Raw genomic sequence first — 26,916 nt, 5'->3', positions numbered from 1 at the left:
TGCATTGAAAATCCGGAAAAGGACAGTCAAGGAAATGCATATTCGAAACCAAGCCCGACTAACCAACTGCTTTCAAAAGATCTTTTATCAACCCAGATGCTGCATCATTCGTGTAACAGTCTGTTGTGAATTTTCAGTTCAAAAAAACATCTGCCAGTGCTAAAACCGAAATTTTCTTTGTGACTGCTTAAGACCTTCTCGACCGTAAGGTGCATATGGCCTCACACAATATATTAGAAAAGTGAAAAAATAAGGCCTAATTATCCTTAAAAATTCACTTGGTAGTAATAATAACAATAATAATAATAATTTATAGGTGCCTTTCCGTGTGGAGAGGTAGAGCTGGGCGTCATGCGTATAACAGTGGAAATTGATGTTATATTTACGGAAGATATTGCCAAGGGGAAGAAGATAAATGATAAACAGAAGGGGACCAGGAACAGGACCTGTGGAACACGGGATTTGAAAGATTTAAGATGGATGAACTGAGTGTGGTTAAAGAGGTAGGACATGAAAAAGTAATTGGATGTGTCTATAAATCCAATTGAGGTAAGTCTGGCGAGGAGGATGCTATCCGAAATAGTGTGAAAATCTGCACTTAAGTCTCGGAGAATGAGAATGGTTAAGAGAACAGAGTTTGCTGCCACGACAATCTCATTGAAGATTTTAAAACAGCGCTGTCTGTATTTTGGAGTGGGCGAAAACCAGATTGAAATTGTTCGTAAAGGTTATTGTGAGACAGGTGAGCATGAACCTGAGATGCAACTGTTTTTATTAAGATATTTTGGAAAGGAATGATAGATTAGAAATACGATGGAAGTTATTGAAATTAGTGGGGTCTGTGCCAGTTTTTTTTTGTGAGTTATATTGCAGCTGATTTGAGTGATAAAGGATCATGGCCAGAAGTGAGGGAGGCATGTATGATGGCAGTTATTGAGGACAGAGAGGGTCAGGAGGCTTTTACCAGGGCATTTTGGAGGGGTTCTAACTGACAGGTAGAAGGGTTGGATTTCTGAATGAGTTCCGATATTACAGCAACAGAGGGAAGTATGAAGCTTGAAAAAGTAAGGAGAATGGCGGGGAGATGAGGAGCGAGAGGTGTTGAGAGTCAATTGTTGGTGAATCATTGTTACCCTCAAAACATGACATTAACGAATGTCAAAATTCAGTTGAGTGTAGGTGAGGGCCAAGAGAGTCAGTTGGTTGAAGAATGTTCTTCACGACAGAGAACAGAGCCGCTGTATCCCCTGCACCAGCTGGAATGAGACCAGCATAAAATCAAATCAATTTATTTTTATATCGCACTTTTTATACATTCAAATGCAACACAAAGTGCTTTACAGAGATAAAAACTAGACAATTCAAATAGAAAGAAATATACAAGAACCCAGCCCTCCCATCCCCACATATAAATGCAAAACACACCCACACGAACACACATCCACACGCACACACAAACACACATTGATTGAAGGCTGATTTATCTGAAGACAGGGCATCCTTGTAGAGGAGCATGTGGTTATTGTTCGTTTCTTTGTGAATAGTAAGTCCAGCTCTTTTATAGAGTCTTTCTAGTTGGGGGCATTTTTGATTTGATTTGGCGCAATTCATGTGTGAGTAAATGAAAGAGTCCGGGTTTTTAGGGGAGCCAGTGTATTTAAAAGGCTCAGAAGACCATCATTATAAAAAGAAAGCAGTTCATCTGTAGTAGATAAAGATTTTATGTTGGGGAAGGAATTGATGCTTAAATACTTAATAAAATGCTGCATTGTTGTCCAATTGTGTCGAACCAGTAGAAGAAATGAGAAAAATAATAACAGTTATTTTGACTTGATATTAGCTCATTTGTATTCAGAAATGCAGCTGAAAGATCACTGTAAAAATGTTTTATACTTCTAATATAGAATATTAAAAAAATGTGTGTCACTTCAGAATGTCACGTTGTACTGTTCCTTAATGCATTTGATAATGTGAATCACATCCCAGTGCCTTGGTAGACACTGGATAATAACAGATTGAACATGCGTGAGACATAATGGACCATTATGTTGGGCTGCACTTTTCACGATCATCCTGTAAACATCACTGAGGGAACTTGAGGACGTGTTCATCTGTTCAGTAACGCCTAGTGCTTAATGCTTAAGCTATTTAGGCTGGCATGCCGAAACCCATACTTCCTTTTCTATATCACTTGTGTGACTAGTGCATTGTGCCCTGTGGGCATTCAAGGAGCTTTTATAATACAGTACAAAGTCGACAAAAAGTTCATCCATGGAGTGCGACAGTCACTGTAAAAGGTTTACTAAACTTGCATGGGATTAAATGCCTCTCACTGCCGCATTTCCAACCGATCTGCGATTGACTGGCGATCGGTCAGACTATGGATGAATAAATGGGTGATAATCACTGATGAAATTGCGCTGGCTATGTACTCAGGTTTCTGATTTGTTGGTCTGGTTGTGGGTACTGGACAAGGGCTTCTCAAGACAAAAATAAAGCCTTGCATTTAGGGAGCAATGCAATGGTGTTCCTGTTCCATCAAATTGTTAAAAGAAATGTCGCTGGATTGTCCTTTTAGGAATGGCACACATTGTAGCATTTCTTGTTTTTCTGTGTCTTGGAACATGTGTACATGTATAATGGTAGTGCTAGCTGCGTGAAAGCATGGCAGTGAGGCCGGCTGCATGACTTCAGAGCTTTGGCACCTCAATAAAATGCCCCCGGGAATGTTATGAGTAACACCTGGGTAGAAAAGAGCCTCGTAGCATTCAAGAATTTTTCAAGTTTCCGCATCCTTTTGTATCAAGTTGTAAAATCGAGCCATGCGCTTGTGTCACAGCTTGTGTCTGTCTCCTCTTATAAAACAACTTCTCCTCTTGTGTGTCAGTATGTGTCTGTGCTTGTGTAGTTTGTAGTGCAGCATGCAGGGCCCATTGATGGATGGCTGCTTTCGAATCAAAGTTTCATTCGGCCCTCCGGAAATTTTCCACTGTTGGCTTTTCCACACCAGGTGATTCATTAGTAGGGGTGGTTACTATGTGTGCTGAGTTGGTGTGCATACAGTTTGTGTTTACATTTGAGCACATCAGGGTTTTGCCTGAATGTGTGTAAGGAGACTGTAGTACAACAAAACGTACAACTTTCTAGACATGGCTGTGTAAAAATGTAACTTTAAAATGTAAGAAGGTGCTTTATTGTTCTATTTGTTTGGAATCCAGAATACAAACGATTAAACAAGACTAAAAAAGCAATTGATAATCAGTACAGAAAGATATAGAAGAAAATGTCTGATTCCAATTTCAGAAGAAAGCGATGTAAACTGAATACAGATGTGAAATCTTGAGGGGGGGCAATGGAAACAACTGAATGTTAATAAATCAGAAAGTCACATGCTCTACTGTTGCTGAATGCATATGATAATGTGAATCATATGCCAAGACTTTAGTATTCACCGGATAATGAAAGATTATACACGAGTGAGGCATAATGGACGATAATGTTGGGCTGCACTTTTCACGATCATCATGTAAACACCATTGAGGGAACTTGGGGACATGTTCATCCCTTCAGGGGCATTATAAGGATATGTAGATTTCACACTGAGCTGTTTTACACAAGATATTTTGGTTGGCCTGCATTGACCCCCTCTTGAGCATTGACGCAGCTGTTGTAGTATAGTACAAACTATGGACGCACTGGTACTGCTTTTTCAGACCGATTCCTTATATTTGAGTGCTCAGTACTTGATAATGCCATTATGTCTTGCAATTGTGAAGAAAATTTTTTATTTTAGAGAAATCTTGTTCAAAAACACAAAATACAAACTTTTCTTGAACATAGCATACGTTTCATTCAAATATGACACTTTTTAGAATGCCTAATTCTCAAAACTGACATTTTAACATCAAACTTTTTCTGTTTTTGTTGCCGCATATTTCACTTAAACGTAGCCTGCAACAAAAGCTCTTTCGGTTATGTGGCGTCTCAGTCTATTCCATTTGCCCGGAGGTTTTATGTCGGGCTGGTAAAGTGGTATCGGTATGTAGTATGAGAGCATTTTTCGAGTCCAAGTACTAATACAGACCGTCAGTATCGGCACCGATACGGGTATTGGTATCGATGTATCCCAAATCCATGATATAAATCTCCAAAGGTTAATCTAGTCTATTGCACTAAGCAGATTTGTTCTTTTGTGTGAAAGCAGTCATTTGACACCCACTAAAGAGCAGCATACTCATGCTCTCAGTTTTAAGTCACTTAGACATGTTGAAATAGCTTACCTCTATGAGTTATGCCTGCACATGCATTTGGTTCTAGAGTGTACCTCCATTTCCTGTTTGGGTAATGGTTTAGATGTCAGATTTAGAATTTGGTGTTAGGGTTTTATGTTGTGGTTTAAATTTAGGGTTAGGATTTCAATTTAAGGTTAGGGATTCAAGTTAGGATTTGGGTTTGAAGTTTGGGTTCAGGTGTCAATTTAGGCTTTCAAGTTAGGCTTAAGATTTCAATTAGGATTTAAGTTAGGGTTACAGTTTTAAGATATGGTTTTGGATTTCAGCTAGTGATTGTATTTCTCTCTCCTGTGTTTTTAGACCTCGGAACCAGCTCAAACAGCTGCCAAAATAGGCCGCGGTCACAGTGGAGCCAAGCATCCCAACACCCACAAGAGTTCGAGCACCAGTTCCACCTCCATCAACGTAAAAAGCCACGGCACGGCTCAACAGTCGCTCCAAGTGCCCCACACCCTGGAGGGAACTGCGGCCCCTGGTCTAACCAACACACTTCAACACATTATGGGTCAACTAGACATTCTCACCCAGGTAAGTGGATGTCGGGCTCATCTTTCATGGCATACGGCATGTATTGCACGACCGACTCACACAGGGGGGTAACAAAAGCTTCCTTTTACTTCTGAACTTGTAGCTCAGAAATGACTTCAGCAACAGGGACACGGAAATTATTATATAACCCCACGTATGGTGCTTAGTACTGCATCCAACTGGTTGATTAATCACATTTAGTTCAGTTCAAGCAAACATTACCACCCAAAAATTCCCATACAATATGGATTTTGTTGTAATCCTCGGTTTTTATTGTAACCAGTAGCTCCTCTGTGTTGTTTCATCCATGTTTAAATCATGAATTATGGCTCCTGAGATGATGTTAGTAGGTATTTGTTGAGACCCTTTCATAGCTGCGACTGTCTTTCAGCAATATTTTATAGTTGACTGCTTCGCAAAGCTTTGTTCTTCTCATCGTGGTGTTCCACCTACATTGTCCAAGTTTGAAAATATAACCACATAGGTACATGAACATATCCCAAGACTCAGTGTAACCCTGTTAAAGAGAGGGAAGTTAATGAAATGTGGTAAAACCTAATGATAATGTACATAGGCTTGGAAGTGTCGCTATTTTGTATACATGGCGGGGGAGGGGAGCACCACAAATAAAGCGTCAAGTAAATTGAGTGTCTACAAATTCCAAGCTGGATGTTGGTGAATGAGGACAATCAGCACAGGAATCTTTGGAGTAAAACATGGGTGATCATGTGTAGAAACCTGCATGGAATTCTGTAAAGAAAAAAAAATGCGGCAAATAGCTTAGAGAGGCAGGCCGCAGCATGCTTTGTCACCCTTTTCACATTTCACCACTAATGCAAGTCTGAAAACTGAACACCTAAAAAGACAACTGGAATCTTTGACACAATGAAGAGTCACGGGATACACTCTGACCTTGGCTGTCATCGCATATCAACCTGAGAGGAGAGGTTTGGATACATTGGATGGCCTTATTCACTACAAATTATCTTTACTAATTTACAATACAACAGCCTCACATTTGCCTCATTTAATGTTAAATAAGGCAAATGTGAGCATATTATAACAACCAAGCTATTAGGACAGCATGAAGAACTGCCAATACTTATTTTCTTGCTTCACCATTCAGCTCTTCGTAAGTCCCACAGTCAAGGAATCGGAGGGAAGCGAATGAATTATTCAACGTATGACAGAAGCTTCCAAAGACACACTTTGCTGTCTTAGCTGTTTTTCCACTTGTTCACCCACCGCCCCACCCATTCGTCAGTTGTCTTTCCCCCTTCTATATGTACAGTACTATATACAGTGTATATTGAAGTACTCTCTATACAAGTCCTTTTCCTTTCCAGCTGGAATACATTTTGAATGTCGTCCATCAGTCATCATATTAAAGCAGTGCGTGAAAGTTAAGCTGTGATTTCTAGAAACATTCCAATATATTCCAGTGATGTAAAATGAGAATAATCCCCTTTCTCTCATTAAACAGTTGGTCTTCCTGTGGAGAAGCAGTTGTTGAAACTATTAGTGTTACGATCAATATCAGAAGCCCCTGAATTGGGCATCTTTAGCCCAACAATTTAATAATATCCATCCATCCATTTTCCATACCGCTTATCCTCACCTGGGTCGCGGGCGTGATGGAACCTATCCCAGCTGGCTCTGGGTGAGAGGCGGGGTAAACCCTGAACTGGTCCCCAGCCAATCACACAACTCAATAATACGTCATGCCAATGTCATTGGTTTGATTTTTTTTGTCTTGGTGAGTTTACAAATGGTAAGTCCTTTTTACCAAATGATCTACATTGGGGATAGGTTATTAGTAAAAATGAAAACCAGCCCAAACGTAGCAAATCTCTTTCACGTTGCTTTGTAAAGACACTGTAGTATCTTACCTACCTCCTTTTCGCAAGCCTTTTGAGCTTAATGCCCTCGACCTACGCTAACAAGCTAATGTTAACGATTTAGATGATGTCTAAACAAGACCAAGCTAGTTGAAAGCAGGATTTTCTTTCGGATGTTGAAAAGTTTCATTCAAAGACCACATTGTGGAAAGAATCTCCATTCACACTAACAAAATATTAAATTTTACTATGCCACACGCCGCATATTTGGGTTGCGAATTTGAGTTATAGGAGCCGTGTCTCTGCTGGTCGTAGACTTCAGACGAGGGATGAAACTAACCCGGAGTGAGTTTTTTTTTTTTTTTTTTTTGTCTCTGCTGGTCGTAGACTTCAGACAAGAGGGATGAAACCAACCCATAGTGAGTTGTTTTTTTTTAACCCGTCCCCCCCGACATACTGCTTTTTAATCTTTATTTCTCACTTTTATACTGAAGCAGTTTGGCATCAACACCTTCTGCCTGTCTTTTGGGTTAGACGTACCAAAGCGATGAGAGTTTACATGTAACACAGGCCAGTAATGCTGAAGGCGATGGGAAGAATAATGCATTCGAGTGAAAAGAAAAACTGCTGGGTATAAAGATTTGGTTCATATCCTATATAAAAACTATGTGCCCGTATCATGTTGCTGCAGCCTAGGGACACGTGCACAATCACACACGTACTCACACATACAACATTAGTAAGGCTGAGGACTGAGGGGTCATATCAGGTTGGTAAGATCAACAGGGTATTATTGAGCTAGAGAACAGAGACTTGGAGAAAGAGGATATACACGCCTTTACTCTGCTTGAATGGATTGAATAACAGGAGATGCCTCGTTTGATGACCCCGAAGAAAACTCCCCTCACCCACACATGCTCTACATCTGAAGACCAAAAGACTGTAGACAGCCGTTTACTCATCATTTGTCAGGCTGTCAATTATTGGTGGTTTTGTTGTTTTTAACATCAACAACACATTGAACGTCCTTAGGAGGCATGATGCCCCATGACTGTTTACAGGCCTGTTGAAGTTATCAGTTGTCTGTATATATATTATCACGGAGCTCATGATAACACAAGTTTATTGATGATCAGAATAAAAACCTAATGGAAAGGTTTGTCAGCTTTTACAGGATGGTGTTGGGTAGCTACTTGATTGATCATCCTTGTGTGTTTTTTGGACATACTTGGCAAATAAAGATGATTTCTGATCATAAAGGGGCGGCACGGTGGCCGACTGGTTAGAGCGTCAGCCTCACAGTTCTGAGGACCCGGGTTCAATCCCCGGCCCCGACTGTGGAGTTTGCATGTTCTCCCCGTGCCTGCGTGGGTTTTTTCCGGGCAGTCCGGTTTCCTCCCACATCCCAAAAACAATGCATTAATTGGAGACTCTAAATTGCCCGTAGGCGTGACTGTGAGTGCGAATGGTTGTCTGTTTGTATGTGCCCTGCGATTGGCTGGCAACCAGTTCAGGGTGTACCCCGCCTCCTGCCCGATGACAGCTGGGATAGGCTCCAGCGCGGCCGCGACCCTAGTGAGGATAAGCGGCTCAGAAAATGGATGGATGGATGTTCAAAAGGTACACGGGTGGTCATGTCTTATATAGTGGCACTTCAAAATTTGACTGCAACCATTCTGTCCCATGGAGATCATTTATACGGCTGTTCCTTGAAGGACTAGGCCGGTCGAAATTATATTTGGTCATCTTTCAAAACAATACTTTCATATTGAGATCCAATTTTATTTGTAATTAGTTCCATGGCCCATACTGATGCCACAATGAAAACTGCATTTTCTCCACATGTAGTGTTTTAAGTAATAATCTTTACTGTCATACAAGTGTAACGAAAAGTTACATTAATTTAAATTCTGCTAAAAACAGTCACTCTTTTAAACCCTCTCGTAACACTGACAAATGAGGTGAGTCAATAAGCATCACTAATCTAATTTTTAAACATTATCACAGAAGTGTACATTGAATTTAACCACTAATGTAAAGTCAAAGAAGAAGAAGAAGAATCACCAAAATGTTATGCATGCACACGAAATTTGCATTTTACCCATCACAGTGAACACACACACTTGTTAGTGGAACACACTGGCTCTAGCACGCCCACGGCCCTAGTGAGTATAAGCGGTATGGAAAATGGTTGGATGGATGTAATGTCAAATGTTAAAATTGTAACTTTCTAGCCATTTTGTCTTTGAAAATACATTTCATACTTTGACCAGCGTTCTGGGCTATCTGTGGGAGATATCACAGTGGCCCAGTACTTCTTGGACTTCCCTGGAACTCTGTCTGCTCTCATGTTCAGCCTGTCTAAAATGTTTTTATTTGTGCAGTTGGAAGGAATAACAATGGAGGTTAGCCCATGTTGTCTCCAAGTCCATGTTTTTAGTTAAACCAGAGACTCCGAACCTCACTTCAGCCTTACTTTTGGGTTTTTACAATACCATTGAAGCATCACGCAGATCCAAATGCAAAATATGGGCTGTGGTTTTCATTTTTATTCCATAGATCTCAATTTGGACAGCTTCTCGCAACAGTAAAAGAGATCCGAGGCCCCCACTAGTCCGCCAAAAGCCTCATGGAAAGGCTCTGTTGAATATCAAACCAAAAATCACTGAGCAAAAATCTGATTAGGATTAGGGCTCATGATATTCATTCAGCATAGGACAGTTTCATAACACATAATTACTTTGGCAAACATGTTCCCTTTGCCTTGTGTGGAGTATTAAAAAACTTTAAGGGTCCACTTCATTTAATTTGTTCAGTTATGAGAGCACAAGTCTTTTTATGCAACGTTACTTAAATTATTCATCACGTAACTGTTTTTTTCCAAAACTAAATCAACAAAGGAGATTTAATGCTTGTATTTTATCCTTGACCTAGAACATAATTGAAAATGACAAGTGATCGACTGTTTTTAACTCATTCAAACCCATCCGTTTTCAGAGCAGTTTCCCATAATGTCATCCATTTTAGAGCATTTTGGCTGATCTTTCAAAACCCACAGAATATTGTATTCTATGACAATGTAAGCCCCGAAACTACCAAAATAGTAGATTCTCTTGTTTCACCAGAAATAAGTTGGTTTATACCTCTTTCATAATCAGCAGTAGAACATAAGTTAGTTTTACCAAAAACACATGTTTCTGACTAAAAAGTGAAGAAAACAAGCTTTTGATGAAAAGACATAAAGTGGGGCAAAAAAGTATTTCGTCCGCTACCAATTGTGCAAGTTCTCCCACTTAAAAAGATGAGAGAGGCCTGTAATTTTCATCATAGGTATACCTCATCTATGAGAGACAAAATGAGAAAAAAAATCCAGAAACTCATATTGTCTGATTTTTAAAGAATTTATTAGCAAATTATGGTGGAAAATAAGTATTTGATTACCTACAAACAAGCAATATTTCTGGCTCTCATGGACCTGTAAATGGAAGACATACAAGACCACTGAGAATCTCCCTCGATCTGGGGCTCCACGCAAGATCTCACCCCGTGGGGTCAAAATGATCACAAGAACGGTGAGCAAAAATCCCAGAACCACACAGGTTGGACTTTGTGAATCAGAATCAGAATCATCTTTATTTGCCAAATATGTCCAAAACACACAAGGAATTTGTCTACGGTAGTTGGAGCCGCTCTAGTACAACAAACAGTAAATTTACAGAACACTTTGGGGACATAAAGACATTGACAAAAAACAATTGTGCAAAAAGATGCAGAGTCCTCTAGCACTTAGAGCAGTTCGAACGACTAATATTGCAATAGTCCGGTGCAATGACCATTGTGCAAAGGGCGCTGAGACTTCAAGGAGTGTATGCGGTTTAAAGTGACGAGTAGTGCGATCATCTGGGACAATGTCGGTTGTGCAAATGTTACAGATACTCCTCAATCAGTGTGCAAGTGGAGCAGATGCTACTCTGGCATGAGTGGCCAGTATATGCAAATAGTGCAGCATGGCGAGACAACTACAGTGAGTGCACAAGTAATACATAATTGGCCCCACAGAAATGTGACAACGAACTCAAGTAAAAACATTGCCAGCTTGTTGTAATGGAATTATAGGTTAGGTGACCTGCAGAGAGCTGGGACCAAAGTAACAAAGGCTACCATCAGTAAAACACTACGCCGCCAGGGACTCAAATCCTGCAGTGCCTGATGTGTCGCCCTGCTTAAGCCAGTACATGTCCAGGCCCGTCTGAAGTTTGCTGGAGAGCATTTGGATGATCCAGAAGAGGATTGGGAGAATGTCATATGGTCAGATGAAACCAAAATAGAACTTTTTTATAAAAACGCAACTTGTCATGTTTGGATGAGCAAGAATGCTGCGTTACATCCAAAGAATACCATACCTACTGTGAAGCACGGGGGTGGAAACATTATGCTTTGGAGCTGTTTTTCTGCAAAGGGACCAGGATGACTGACCCGTGTAAAGGACAGAATGAATGGGGGCATGTATCGTGAGATTTTGAGTGAAATCCTCCTTCCATCAGCAAGGGAATTGAAGATTAAACAAGTCTGGGTCTTTTTAGCATGACAGTGATCCCAAACACACCGCCCTCGCGACGAAGGAGTGGCTTCTTAAGAAGCATTTCAAGGTCCTGGAGTGGCCTAGCCAGTCTCCAGATCTCAACCCCATAGAAAATCCTTGGAGGGAGTTGAAAGTCTGTGTTGCCTAGCGACAGCCCCAAAATATCACTGCTCTGGAGGAGATCTGCATGGAGGAATGGGCCAAAATAGCAGCAAACCTTGTGAAGACTTACAGAAAACGTTTGACCTCTGTCATGGCCAACAAAGGGTATATAACAAAGTATTGAGATGAACTTTTGTTATTGACCAAATACTTATTTTCCACCATAATTTGCTAATAAATTCTTTAAAAATCAGAAAATGTGATTTTGTGGATTTATTATTATTATTATTATTATTTTTTTTATTTCCCTCATTTTTTTCCTCTCATAGGTGAGGTTTACCTATGATGAAAATTACAGGCCTCTCTCATCTGTTTAAGTGGGAGAACTTGTACAATTGGTGGATGACTAAATACGTTTTTGTTCCACTGTAAGTCAAGCATAACAGTGACTTTGACGCTAATATTTTGTGACACCTTAAACTATAAAACAGCAAAAACAAGACTGATAAAGGGCTTTTGATTGCAAAATAATAATTTATTTACAGATATACAAGTATGAAACGGGCTGTGAGCGACGCTGACTTACTTGAACATTAGTGGCTTTTATACATGCCATTAGTCATTGACTCTTATGAACTGCATCATATTTTCTCACGATCCAAATAAAATATCCAAAATATCTGTATCGGGCCACCATATTATTTCTAAGTAGAACAGTTTGCACTCGTGTGTGAGAATTTTGTTGCAAAAAAAGTTCAGCTCTGTAACGTTTGTACGTAACAAAGCAGCAGATAATGGTTCCATTTTCTAAAGATTTTAGTTGGTAGTTTTTGTTTTTAATGCAGCCAATCTTGAAAACAAGCTCTTTTGTTTGAAGCTTTCAACAAGACAGTTTGCAACACGTCGACGTGTTCCTCACTTGCTGTATCCAAAGTCGTGAACTTCCTTGCTGTACTGTTTGTCACCAGGCAACACAGGGGAGACATTCACAATCATGTTAGTGTTTTCAGCTTCCTTGAGATGATAATTTTTTTGCAGTCGTTGTCATAAAAGTGCTGCCCGATTGATTTGTGATCATTAATACACTGCCTGCTACAATGAGATGCTGTTTTGTCTTGTCTTTTGTGTCTTCAGGCGCCACTCAAAATTCAAAACACAAATCAGTCAGTCAGCGGCCAAAACAAAGAAAATCAAATGAAACCAAAGCAAAATAACAGACAGATATCCTTTTTGCTGCAGTCACAAATAATTGAATCAAGGAATGGCGATGCCTCGAACTTGCAAGACCACTGGCATCAAGATGTGCCTGGTTCATTTAGAAAAGGCCTGGATACTTTATGGTCTGTTATTAACCTTAGTTGTAGTCTAGGCTTATGACAGGTGTAACAGAGATGTGCACAAGCTTTTTACGTATGGTTGAACTAATTTTTATCATGCAACTCAGACCGTGTCCAGATAATTTGAGTTTTATGCTACAGTGGAACCAGAAATACAAATAGTCTATCTGGTTACAACAATATGAATAATACAATTAATTGAGTATCAATTATCTACACAAATTTATTTGACCAAGCAGATGCTAACTTAAATACGGTGACCACTGTCTTCAGTATTCACAATTTCACTTATTACATTTTTTTTCTGTGGAATGTATTCTCAGCTACAGTATATGCTGAAAAAAACTCACCTATTTACAGGTTTTGTGCACTTTTTATAACATTCTAAGATGCCAGAAGATGGTGCCAAAAACCCTGCCTAATAGGAGAGTAATATTTGGTGTCAACGGTGTTGTTCTTAAGCGCGCTAGCTTGTCATTGTATGTCGGGGAGGAGAGAAGCTAAGTTTAGCCTGGGTTATTAATGTAAGTTATGGAGAGGCTTTACCACATATGCATGTACATATTTTTTTTTTTTTTATAAATTAAGTAATCCATAGGCCATTTATTCTTAGGTTTTTGTAAAATGAGTTTGAAATTTAATGTGTTCGGAGCACTATTTGTGGTATACAATATTTACAGTTTAATCCTTTAACATATGTAATTGGAAACATTTTGGGGTGTTATCAATTACTCTGTTTTTTTCATTTTTTTTTATTTTTGTTTATTTTTTTATTTTTTGCTATGGGCTCTGTCCTCATGAATAAGGGGTTTTACTTTACATTCATGACTTTATTTTAGCTTTATTTAGTTAAATTTTCTAGTAGTTAGTGCCTCTTGTGCTCTTTTAAGAATCTGTAAATGTCGTTTAAAGAGAGGTCTGTATAGTTAGTAATAAGAATCATTTATTTGTGCTGTACAGATGCATGAAAACTGCACAAGTACAAATAAAGATAAGCAAATGTTAATACGTATTGAAGATTTATGTGATGTAATGGCTAGTCAATTAATGGACATTTAAATGATATTTCCTATGAGAAGAATTGTTTTAAAATCCTAGCAACTTGAATTATTTTTGTCTTTGCAGTTTTCAAAGTAGTCTGCTGATTACATTGACCTTTATTGCATCTCTTCTGTCTAGTGCCAGGCAGAAGCAGACCTTTTCTAAGCAATATTGTCTCACCCTCACGACACCTCCAACGTACACAAACTGCCTCATTCACGCACAGACAATTGCGGCCATTATTTTTCTATCACTGTCAGACTGTTGCTGCACATCCTTGTCTAACATGCCTCCTCTGTCTATCCCTCTCCTTCCTTCTCTCTCTTCATCCCGTTTCCCTTCATCATTAACCTGCCTGTCCTCCTCCTTGTCCGTCCAGACGGTGTCCTACTTGGAACAGCGGCTGACGCTGACCGAAGACAAGCTGAAGGAGTGTTTGCAGAACCAGGGGGCGTCTCACGCGCAAACGTTTCCAGACGAGACGAGCTGGACCCCGGTCGCCCCATACTGAGCCTCGCCGCGTGATGATTCCAACTTGTCCTCGCAGAGACAAATGTTGCAGAGGTGGTTGCTTGCAAACATTACTGACAGAGCGTCTCTTTTCTGCTGATTGTGTTTTGCAGTAGGCAACATTTTCATAGTTACCTATGCGAAGCACATCTGTTTTTGTTTTTGTTTTTTTTAAAGCTGTGTTTGTGTAAACTTGGACAAAAATGCAAACATCAAAGATGTTGGCTCATTTTCCATTCTCTTTTTTTCTTTAAATTTGAGGTGGTCTCATCTCATCTTTTAAAAGTAACCTTATCATATGAAGACCAATTTTTGACCAATTTTCACATTTCCTCCTGTCTGTGTTATTCCACATTGTTGACTGCGTCCATATTTATGTTCTTTGAGGCCACTTTTTCGTTCTGCGCCACATTCCCCACAAGTCATATTTGCATTTTTTGACTGTTCAGAGTTGCCAGGTGTGTTAATAACATGGCTGTGACATAATTACATACAAAAAAAGAAGGAAAAAAAAAACAGAATTATAGCCTTAACACCTTATATCTTGACTTGCCCCTTAAAACAGGCTGGCCCTGTCTCATGCAAGTGATCGACTATATACCCCGGCCCATTATACTCCTGGGTCAATGGCGAGTCCATCTTTTGTTACTGTGTTGACTTGCGAGAACAGAGCGAGTGCCAATAAAGACAGAAAAATAATTTGTACTCGTGGAGGTAGTAGCATTTCGCACACTACTATTTGTTTATGAGGCATTTAAAAAGGTGCGGTTAGTATATTTCTGTTGGTTTTCTACAATTTGACAACAACATGACTGTTACTATTGTAGCCAAACCATCTGTTTTTGTGCCTTATCTGTTTTTGTTTTGTGTTTTTAAATTCCCTCTCCTAGCTGAAATTAAAGAGAGTCCAGATGGTATTTCATAACGCTTTGCAAGTCCATTTGTTGTCATTGCTATTGCCAGAGCAATGATGTCACCAGCGGTCACGCTTTAAGGGGACCGTTTCCTCCCTCGATTGGTCCCTAGAGCCGTAGCTGTTGTTCGACACATCGTGACTTTTCTGTGTTTTGTTGTCCTAGCAGAGATGTGGACAGCGTGAGTCGTGATTTTTGTCATCCCAAGCGCCTGGTGAGTCACTTTCACCTCCTCCTTTGCCAGATTTTTGGAGCTGCCGTGTATTAGGCCAGGCTTCCGCCAAGTGGTACACATCAGCTCGCCAAGTTTGGTTTCCTTTGGGGTGCGGTGTGTAGGCAGGGTAGTAGATCATCCAGTGACACCATACACATGCTTGTTATCAAAGTTAAGGTAGACTTTAAAAATAATAAATAAAAAAATAAAAATTTACAGGGTGTCTGCAGATCGTTAAAAAGTTGTAAATAGGTTTTCTAAAATGAAGACCTTAATTATCCTTTAAAAAGTTACATTTCATCCGAAGGTCTTAAAAATGCCACAGACAAACACCATTATCATGTTTAACTATGTAAAGAATTCCAAAACTCTTGACTAATGTTTTATGTAGAGGGGGATGTCAGGTGCTGCACTTTATGGACTTTGCTATTTGTAATGTGCTCATATTTTATAATTGTCTACAATTTGACTTCCTCATCCCCTCAGGTACCCTCTTTTGCTGTCAAGAGTGGTTAACTTCTTTTTACACTTGCTTCACAATCACATTTTGCCTTTGTAATTCCTTGAAGAGAAAAGAGTGTTTGTTTGTTTGTGCAATAAGTTTAACTATTAACCATAGATGATGTATTATTACACTTGTTGATGGCCACAGTTTTACCAGAACGGATTGTTTTATTTATGTATTTTAGTTAACGTGGAGAAGGTCAGTCTTCCTTTTTTCAACGCAATCAACAAAAAAAATTGTCTGCATCTCATTTGTAATTGAAGTAAAACATAATGCTGACCACATCACTGTTCACCGTGCCAGCAGTTTTCCGCCTGCTAGTTTGTTTACATATTTCTTGGTGGGACAAGTCAACCATAGTAGCGCCACCTATGGTAGTTAAGGTGGACATGCTTTAGCCAATAGTTTGATGTCCCTGTATACCATGACAAGAAAAGTCAGACTTCAAGTCTGTAGCGGTAGCACCAGGAAACCCTGCATCAAACCCGCCAGTGACTTGAACAAAGAGGCAACACAGTAAACAATAGAGGACATTTTGTTTCTTCTTGCCATGTGGCTGTTAATCACTAAAGGAAGACAAGCTTTCTTTGACAAATGGTGCGTTTTGTTTTCTTGCTTTTTCATTGTCTGTCGACCAATCAACCGATTGCAATACTGTATGTCTGGTCCACCCTTTAAGCGTGGTGTACACATACCAATCTTGAAAATTTTAAAGACCCGAGGGGGAAAAAAAACTAAATCACCATTGTGTTTTTACTGTTCTTATATTGTGTGGTACAGTACACTTGAGATGACCAACACAGCACACCACACACATAATGATATAGCCCCCGACAGTCTCAATTTTCTTTTTTCTGTCGTAATACCATGAGTGATCTGTGATAGGCATCGTGGTGCCACAGGGTATCCAGATGCCTGAAAATAAACAGAAGAAAAATTATATCTTGTAACAAATACAGTTGCAAACTCTTCTTTTTTTAATTGGAGTGAATACATTTTAAAGCAACAACAAAAAAAGTCTCGTCAATTTGACAAAGAGAAGAGCTCGCTCTATCACAACAATTCAGTACTAAATTATTTTCCGTTTGACGTCACAATCACCAAGCACATGGCTCAGCTGAATTGGGTGTTGATCGTGCATGAGGTTTTTTGGATGGTACATACTGAACAAGTTTAACATTTATGATTGGCAGCCCAGAGTTCTCCGAGCAGATCAGGTATGAAAATCACTCTTGACACACCCAACACCACAGGATAATTGGCCAGGATAATCTTTCAGAGACATTCAATCAGGCCTTTGCTGACTTTGAACAGAAAGGGGGAAAATGCTCAATTTCTGCCAGTACCCCTCTTTAGGTACTGTGCTGTGGTTTGTAGACTAACAAAGGTTTCAAAAAAAAAATTTGGTACCCTTAGCAACTTCAACAACAGAAACAAACCAAAACTTTTGTCGTGAAAACTGAAAAACGCAGATCCTCTAAATCCTTTGTTTCATTCCAGTATTATACACAACCTGGTTGGTTTTGTTAAGATCAGCGCTTTTATTTTTAGTAGCCTCAATGGAAATGAGCCTGAGGTTACACTCACAGACACAAACAGTGATATATATATATTTTAACTCATGGAACAAATGACTTGACGCAGAACACGGTGGTCTGAGTCCCAGGTCAGTCCCGAGAGCGGCGTATGGCGTCATGAGAGGAAGAGGGGAAACGTATTAATGACTGACTTCTTTTAAAACAAGCCAGCGCGGCCTCTCTTGCACCCGTGGAAAAGGAGTATAACACAACCGGAGTTCTGGAGTTGTGCTGCCGGACCCACTCTCTTCCTTCCTGTCTGGGGCATTCTCAGACACACACACACAGAAGACATGTCTCCCTTCAGTAACTATGGGCCTCAAGCAGATGGCTTGCCAGGAGCTCTTGGAGAGGATAGGGTTCAGCCATTTCTAGGTGCATGGCCTTTATTCAATTAGGGACACGACTGTGAGAGCCACAATACACAACAAAGTTACTGTACTTTACAGTCAGTTGAATTTTTGCATTAATATCTTTGTCTTTTGATGTATGCACTCCTGTTATTTCATTGTCTTCTTACACATCTGCTATATTTTTTTTAACGGGCCTGTCTTCTGTCTACAACAGGTTAGTCATTTTAATGATGGTGGTGGTGGGGATGTCGGTGCTTTCCTGACAAGTGTAGGTGTACAAATGTCTGCAGAAGTAAGTAAAAAAAAAAAAAGAGAAAAAAAAGAGTCTTGAGAGTAGGCCTCTGTAATATGTGGTCCATATGTGGCTTACAAGTGTGTGTGTGAGTGGGAGGGGGGTTGGTGAGTATGAGGAGAACATCTGGATATATTTTTCCTTGTAAGCTGTGGTTACCGCCACTGCTCGCGTGCGCATGCATGAGTGTGTGTGTGTGTGTGTGTGTGTGTGTGCGAGCGAGCGAGCATGCATGTTTTAGTGTTTCCCTGGTTCAGTGTGTCAGGGCTTGGTACTCTCCCCATCTTGTTCACTAAACTGGCATCATTTAGGACATTAGAAGCAATTTGTGGGCCCCCTCTTGGTTGCCTGGACCCAGCAGGTACCGTTTGTCGTTCTCACTGCGGAAGAAAAACAACGGATTTTTTTTCTCTCCTCCCCAAACACATCAATAGCCCAAGTGTATTCTTAGATGTACGAGTTCTAGTAGCCACTTATAATTTGTCTCTCAGACCAAAACACAGGAATTGCAGCTGTGTTTTCATTTCTTTTTTTTTTTTTCATATTTTTTTTTTGGGGGGGGGGGGGGTCAGATGGGAAAAAAAAACCAGAATGAAACGAGTACACAGTAACACAGAGCTGCGCTGCACGTTAATTGCAATGACTGCGAGCGCCAATTTGTCATCCAAACAGCAGATATAGTTTGGAACCGCTTATGTCAAGCATGGAGCAATTTTCCATGAAAAATAATCAATGAAATAATTCTTTTCAATGTCAGACCATCAAGTGTAAAAATAAAAATAATATATATAATATATATTAAAATTATGGAAAATTCACTTTGTAATTGCATTGACAGTGTACAAATGGTTGTGGACTGCCGACCCACCCATCAAGGTTGAAATTTCACAACCAAATCTTTTGTTGGCTGCCTCATCCAGAAAATGTTTATGTGAGCAATAGATTCCAGACACATAATACCACCCCCACATAGTTTCTCCAACCATAACTTGGCAGCTATAAGCTAGGAGAAGATCCGCCGCTTCCAGGTGACGGCCAGACTGCACTGTGGGAAACACTGTCATGTCTAAGCCAAAATGTTAGCTAACAGTGTTAGCTTCTGATAAGTGACACATACAGTACTTTTGATTGTTCAGTAGTTATCGATATGGTAGTTGGAAAAGGGTATTTGTGTTTGGGAATGCGTCTACTGCAAGGATGGGCTAGACCAGCAGCAATGGAGGGGGCGGGGTGAGCAGCGACTCTTTTGCAGTAGACCTTCCTCCACAAAATAGGCTAATTTCATTGTTTTCATTTTGTTCGACTGCAAAAGGAGCCACTTGGATAGGGCTGTGAAACTCATTTTTGTCAGTTATTGTTTCCATCGGAGGGCCATTCTGACCGTGAACCCATATAAATGTATGAGCGCCTCATATTATTACATATACACAACAAATTGATGGATAACTAGTTTTGAAATCAGTAGCCAGTATAAAAAAAAAAAAAAAAAAAGTTCTGCTATTAATTAATTTAGTTTAAAAGGGGGATTAGTACCAAAAAAAAGTGACAATACCTCAACATTATGGCAGAACCAGTGCCAGACCAGCACCAACTCTGTGCTGGTCCCGAAGGAAGGCTTCTATTAGGTCAGCGACTGAGGGCGGTTACCACATGTCCCTGGCATGAACATTCAGTTGCCGTATTACAGCAAGAATCCAGCGAACTCTTGCATACAGTCACTTATAGACATTACGTTGATGGCATACTGTGGCTTAGTGTGAGGCCAAATACCGGGACAAAGCCAGTACTGTCATTAGCTCAGGGTGAAATGGGTAAGAGACACTCGTGTTCAAAAGTTTGGATTTTTACACTGTCATCGTATAAGCAAAAGGTCAGAACGACACTTTTTCTCAGTAGTTTAAAAAGAAGTTAACCCTTGTAAAAACAATGAAACATTGTACCTTGTATAACAAGTCACAAATTACTGAAGATGGTGACTCTATAGTCTTGATTTGGATGAGAAAATTATTTTAAATATTGTATCACAAAAAGGCCAACGAAAAGTGAAACTTGTAGAGTTTGCAAAAATGCGACTTTAGATTTTGCAAATTCTAACAACCTCAGGGGGCTTTCCGCAGATTTATGATGTCTGACACATTGCTTTGTGTCTTTTTTTTTTTTCATCTGTTTGTTCTCACTCTAAGCAATAGGGAGAAAATTCCACCTGGGATGAAAGAAGTGTGCGCTGGTGGCCACATCAAAATGTCTTTCAAAGTGGTTGCATGTGCTCGGAAATATGCAGAAAGGAGAAACACACACACACACACACACACACACCACACAAAGCGAGAGACCTAATGCGCCAACCGCACTTAGAATAATTTAAGACAGGAAGTAATCTTTTTTTTTTTTTTTTTTTTTTTTCCCCCCTTGATGAGAGGCCTGGATGATGTGGCATGGCAATCATGTCCCCTTTTATTTTTTAACTTTTTTTACAAGCTAACAGCTAGCACCACTGAGTGAATGTGCCCCCTTTACCAGTTAGAGACCAGGTGTGGAAAAGGGTGAAAGTAATGACATGGACACATCACATGCTGAAACTGTTTTTATTTTGGTGTCCCTTCAGTAAGCAGGGAACCATATTTGGTTAGAGCCTATTTTTTAAAGAAGCATGACTATAGTGATTAAAATTATGATGAAATATTGTAAATTAGTAATGTAATTTAGTTTTTCGAATTATGAGCCTTTGCTTGCTTGACTTTTATTAAAAAAAAAAAAAAAGTTTTTGCTTGTATTTTTAGCTACTATTTTAATTACGAGTTAGCTTCAGATATGCTCTTGCTAGAGGGAAGTGGAACAAAAAGAAAAGACACACTCAAAAATGCACTTTAAACTGTTTATTGAACGGGACAAGCAGCCAAACATCCATCCATCCATTTTCTGAGCCGCTTCTCACTAGGGTCGCGGGCGTGCTGGAGCCTAGCCCAGCTGTCATCGGGCAGGAGGCAGGGTACACCCTGAACTGGTTGCCAGCCAATCGCAGGGCACATAGAAACAAACAACCATTCGCACTCACAGTCATGCCTACGGGCAATTTAGAGTCTCCAATTAATGCATGTTTTTTGGGATGTGGGAGGAAACCGGAGTGCCCGGAGGAAACCCACGCAGGCACGGGGAAAACATGCAAACGCCACACATGCGGGGCCGGGGATTGAACCCAGGTCCTCAGAACTGTGTGTGTGTGTGTGTGTATGTATGTATGTGTGTGTGTGTATATATGTATATATATATATATATATATATATGTGTGTGTGTGTGTGTGTGTGTGTATAAAAGAAATCCTTCTCATTATTCTGGCATTTAGCAAATAGAAATAATGTTGGTAATCCTCACTGACCTAAAAGTTTAGTCTCATTTATGTCAGACAGTCAGGGGGAAAAAAGTATGTGTCTTTTTATAGTCCTGGCTACAAACATTGGCACCCAGCCAATGTTTTTGAGCATGACTTTACACTGTAATTATGATTGACAAATGTAACCAAGTAATGACACTTAATTTCAATTAGTGCTACCTCAAAAATATGCCTAAGAAAAATCCTGTGAGACTTGTTGAGCAACTCTATGATTAACTCCACAAGTGTGTTTAGCTTATTGTTTGGCTCTTTCTTTCTTTTTTCAGTTATTATGCTGCCTATCATTATTAATATTCAGCAATACCTATAAATGTTTCTTGGTGACAGTATCACTCTGCAAACACCTTTGTATCCCCTCTCAACTACGCGTCTGTCAGGGGTTTTCAAAGAGTGAGTAATTTCACTTTATTTTGTTTTATTTTTACGTTGTTATTTGTTTTTTATACAATATGTCCTATGGTAGAACTTGTTTTTAAATGAGAACAACTTGGAAGCCAACCAGCGTCACAGATTTTGTTGCATTTTGGAGGTTTTGCTGTATTTACAAAAGGTCCAGTTCAATACAAGTCTGGTTATGTATGCCACTAGTCATGTGCTATTTAAAAGTATTTATAAGTGTTAAAAGTTACATGGTGTGGTGTACACCACGTTGTGACATCACTGCATGTTTTTAAAGCTGGAGAAGCCTTCTTTTTCCTCGTCATCTCGTTTTGGAACAGATCTGGATTTGGCCAGATTCCCTAGTGCCTCATTTCCTGAACACCCCCCACCACCACCACAATCCTCCCCCAACCCTCCACGCCACCACTTCAGTCCACTCACCGTACCCTCCTCCGCTGTGGAGACTGAGCCACGCTTGTCAACAGTTGCTGAGGTTTTTGGCGCTGCGCTGCTCTCAACCCACGCCTGGGCTTGTGCTCCAAAACCATCTTTTCCATTTGGTCTCTTGGAGTGAATGGCTGGAGGCAGTACAAATACAAAGCCATTCACACGAACCTCGTTTACTCAACTTCAATGAACAAAAAAAATAAAATTCCCCTATGTTTAGATTTATCAACTATAAAGTGGGGATGGGCGGCTAAGTCTACTTAAAAAAATGGAATGTCCGTCCCTCATAAACGAGAATAGAATGCATGTTAGTGGGGTTCTTTTCAGTAGTACTGTGGGGCGATTATTATTTGATTATTCCATCAATAGGAGAGTCGATTCTAAAAAGATTAGATAGTAACAGCCTACCATAAAATAAATTAGGGTGACTGTACAAACTAAACTACCAAAACAACACTCACACAAATAACAATCTACTGTACCTAACTTTCCTTTCACTTCCTCTTCCACAAGATAAATTGGGCACACCCTGGACTGATCGCCAGCCAATCGCAGGGCGCATATAGACAAACAACCATTAACTCTCATCGACCTGACCATGAGGCAGACTAAATCGAACATCCACCCATCTATCGCCTACAGCGCTGGTCTACATTGTGCCGGCAGCATAGCGAGCGACACGACAGAACAAGGAACGCCTTGGACTGGTCGCCAGTTAATCACAGGACACATAGACAAACCAGTTCTTACTTGTCAAACCTGCATCTTCTAACTGTGAGGCAGACTCAACTAAACAATAAGAAAAATAAGTCAAATACTGTTATCAGTACTTTCTATTTTGGCCATTAAAAAGAATAATTAAAAACCACTGCGTATATCCTTGTCCAAGCAATACCAAACGTGATAGATATATGTAACTGCTACCTTTCACTGTAAAATTTGAGGAGGCATGTTGCTTTTTTACAGACTAAGATTTGCCGTGCTGCTACAATGTATGACTTAAGCGTGCCTGAAATTCGGGCCAATCAGTCACACCATCAAGAACGGCGGGACCATGAGTGAAGAAACACCTTGCGAGAACGAATCCCTGAGACTATTTTTTCTCTCTCAAAAAGAGCGCATTTAGACACTAATATGTCAGTACAGTTGTGTCAACTGTGTTCCCGATTTAACGCACTTAGGTCCACTCATTTATCTTGCCCTGCCGCTTAAAAGCACTTCAGGCGGCAAGCTGTGCAAATGTGCTGGCAGACTTTGAAAATTGATGACCCCACTTGACAACGAACCCAACCCATAAAACAAACCGTCCGATAAGTCGGCCAGCACCTGCTTCCCTCCCTCCACCTACGCCTCACCTCATCTGCTCACCTCGCTAAAGGTCAGCCACTCGCTCACGTAATATGAAGCAGGGCTGCCTTGCAACCAAAAGAAAAAGCTATGTTGCATTAATTGAAGGTATATATTGTTCCATGTTATAAATGACCAACCACAATTTCTTAATCTTCATTCAATCAAATTCTCCACTTAGCGTATTTTAAAATAGTTAAAGATTATTGGTTTAAACAAAAATATACACTATATTGCCAAAAGTATTCGCTCACCTGCCTTGACTCACATATAAATTTAAGAAAAATCCCATTCTTAATCCACATGGTTTAATATGACATTGGTCCACCCTTTGCAGCTATAACATCCCAAACTCTTGCGGGAAGGCTTTCAACAAAGTTTAGGAGTGAGTTTATAGGAATTTATGACCATTTTTCCAGGAGTGTATTTGTGAAGATGTTGGATGAGAAGGCCTAGCAGCTCTCAGTCGCCGCTCTAATTCATCCAAACGTGTTCTATAGGGTTGAGGTCAGGATTGTGCCAGTCCGGTCAAGTTCATCCACATCGAATTATCTCATCCGTGTCTTTATGAACCTTGATTTGTGCACTGATGCACAGACATTTTGAAACCTCTCCAAACTGTTGTCCAAAATATTAGCCCTTGAGCTTCAGTGAAAGGAGCGCTGAATGATTCAGCATACCGAGAGATTTGAGACATTCAAGAATATACATTTAAAAAAAAAAAGAAAATTATAATATTATAATGTAATTTTATTATGTATAATGGTATTATTGTCATTTACTGTTGTATTCTAAAATATTATTGTTAATATAGGGATAACAGTAACTGTAAAAATAATAATGGTAATAATAATGAAAAAGAACTATGACTAAAAGAAATATGTACACTTGTATAGAGAATTATTGTGCAAATCCTTTCCAGCCCAAAAAGTTAGTAAATTATTTACAAGTTGTTTTTTTAATTTTATTTCTTTTTAATGTGTCCAATAAAGGATTAAAAGAATTACCAGTCAAAACAAATAAAAGGAAACAATTACAAACATCTCTCATGGGAAACATGGATGTCAATTTATGCTCCAAAATAATGTAGTGGAATAGTGTATGTACTGACGTGTTTCTTTTGTAAAGACTTAGAAAGGTTTCAAGCTAATGAATTTAAAGGTGAATTTAAACACATTTAAAAGTTTTTTTTAAACATGTATTTGTCGGTGCACTAAAATGAGCAATTGAGCAACATTGTTGTGTAATTTAGTGGTGAGGACATTATAAAAGTGCTGCATGAATGTGGAGACAAGTGTTCATTAAGAGTGGCGCTGGGGACCATGCACCTTTGACTAGGCCTTAGCTCCTTTAATTGTCATGGTAACATAACAAGGTGAGGTGCTATATTTGTGTTTTTTCCCTCCTGCTTGATTTGATTCTGTTTTTTTTTTTTATATAAATGTTGAAATAAAGGCCTCAGTCAATAAAAGCAGCAACACAGTCAGTGTTGTTCTTAGTGTCTGCAGGTAAGGTGAGTCACTCTCTCTTTATTAATAGTGAGGCCTTGATGGACACCTGTATTTAAGGTCATTCCGTGGTTTCTTTACTCACTCTCGGCTCTGTGGTGTCACTCACATTCAAGTAAAAATACTCATGCCAAAAGGTGACAATACACTTGACAGTTACATAGAACAACAACAAAAAGTTTATAATCAGAAAAAAGAATTACTTTCATAGTATGAGATACTGTATTTTATTTCTTCAGTAGCCACCTGACTGTGTTATAGGCTAGTCTGAAAACAGCAACTAAAGAAATTCCCTTTAGCTACTGGAATAAATAAATAAATAATAATAAAATAAAATAAATAGCTAATAAAACAGATTTTTAGCCTTATAGCATAATTGCCCAAGTCATTTTAACTTACTGTCATTATATCAATGTAAAAATAGCAATGTGCTTGTTAAAAATTGTTTGTATTTTTTTTTTTGTTTTCTTTGTGTTGATTTTTTAGTCAGCCAGGTCATGATAATCGGCAAAGGTTGAAACGAGGCAACTGGACTCTGCTTGTTTGTTGAATTTGTTGTTTTAAAAAATGACTTAGGATATTAGACAAACAATATTGAATAGCATTTTGTTAACAGCAATATTGAATAGCATTTTGTTAACAGCAAGTTATTCCCTAAAATCACATTTAAAGTCGCTGGTCGACCACCATGTCGTTGTAACAATGAATGGAATTTGTCTGTCTCCATCATAAAACCATCTCTAACTGTACAGGTCATAGGTCAACTCATGCTCATAGGTCAACGCCGCATTCTAATAATGTCCAATACATCGTTTTTTTTTTTTTTTTTTTTTTACAAAAACTCTCTGTAACTGTACAGACTGTGTTTTTTAAAGGGGAAGTTTTAAATTTTCAAAAGAATTTTTTTTGGTGTCATATTTGTTTAAACCGTTAGCATGACTTGACAGTAGTACATGAGAAAAATAACTGTCATACAAGTCGAAAAATGAGCTCAAGTCTCAAGTTTGAACTATTTCCATATTTTGGTACGTCACAAGAAAAGCAGGGCTCTATGTTCGTCGACGGCGCAGCTGCCCTTCAGTATAAAAACTGGTGCATCTTGATTTTTGTGCAAGCGCAAAACCTGCGCATTTGTCAATTTGGCAGCACAGCGAGGATGATTCATGGGTGAGTCGAATTGACTCGCGAGTTCACTTAAAACGAAATTGTTTTCGCCTTAAAATCAAAACGAATCAGAGTAGTTTTTTTTTGTTTTGTTTTTTTAAATTTTGCTCAGACAGTTTTTTCCTGTTAAGAGGAAATATCTTACCTTGCAATTACGTCCTTTGTTTATGGCCAGCCACCACCATTTTGACTTAACTGTACATGTGCATACTACTTTGCAGTTGAGCACATGGAGCACAGAGCTGTTACCCCGAGACGATAATATCTGCGGAATGAAGCGTCCCATGGCTGTGCCTCAGGAGCTGCACGGATGTTCATGGCAGACGTACTGGCAGATGATTGACGAGAGCTAGCAGCTAACGAGCTGGCTAGTGAAGTAGATGTTCCCAGCGACCCAACGTGGATTTACGCATTTTATGGCACAGACCACAGCCATGATACGGCAAGGGATCCTGGTTAAAGTAAGCCATTTTAAACTTAAAAAGCATTTTGTCAACCGCTTCTCCCTCGAAATTTGGGGAGGAGCGAACGATATTTGGACAGGATATTGATATGAGGTCTGAGAACATATTTAAGTCGCCAGCAGTTTTCAC

The 26,916-nt window shown here is 39.5% G+C and overlaps 1 protein-coding gene across 2 annotated transcripts in view; it reads left to right on the top strand.

Annotated features, from left to right (window-relative positions):
* Nucleotides 1-15,519, top strand: part of poc1a (POC1 centriolar protein A) — a 38,385-nt gene extending 22,866 nt beyond the window's left edge. For both annotated transcript variants that reach the window (XM_061688946.1, XM_061688945.1), the window contains exons 10-11: nucleotides 4,593-4,820; nucleotides 14,100-15,519. In XM_061688946.1, coding sequence (XP_061544930.1) covers nucleotides 4,593-4,820; nucleotides 14,100-14,231 — 360 coding nt within the window. In that variant the 3' untranslated portion in view covers nucleotides 14,232-15,519. The remainder of the gene's footprint in view (nucleotides 1-4,592; nucleotides 4,821-14,099) is intronic.
* Nucleotides 15,520-26,916: the final 11,397 nt, after the last annotated feature.

The sequence above is a fragment of the Phycodurus eques genome, chromosome 10 (genome assembly GCF_024500275.1).
Source record: "Phycodurus eques isolate BA_2022a chromosome 10, UOR_Pequ_1.1, whole genome shotgun sequence".
NCBI lineage: Eukaryota > Metazoa > Chordata > Actinopteri > Syngnathiformes > Syngnathidae > Phycodurus > Phycodurus eques.
Note: the sequence above shows the minus strand (reverse complement) of the source record. Positions and strands in the feature narration are given on the sequence as shown.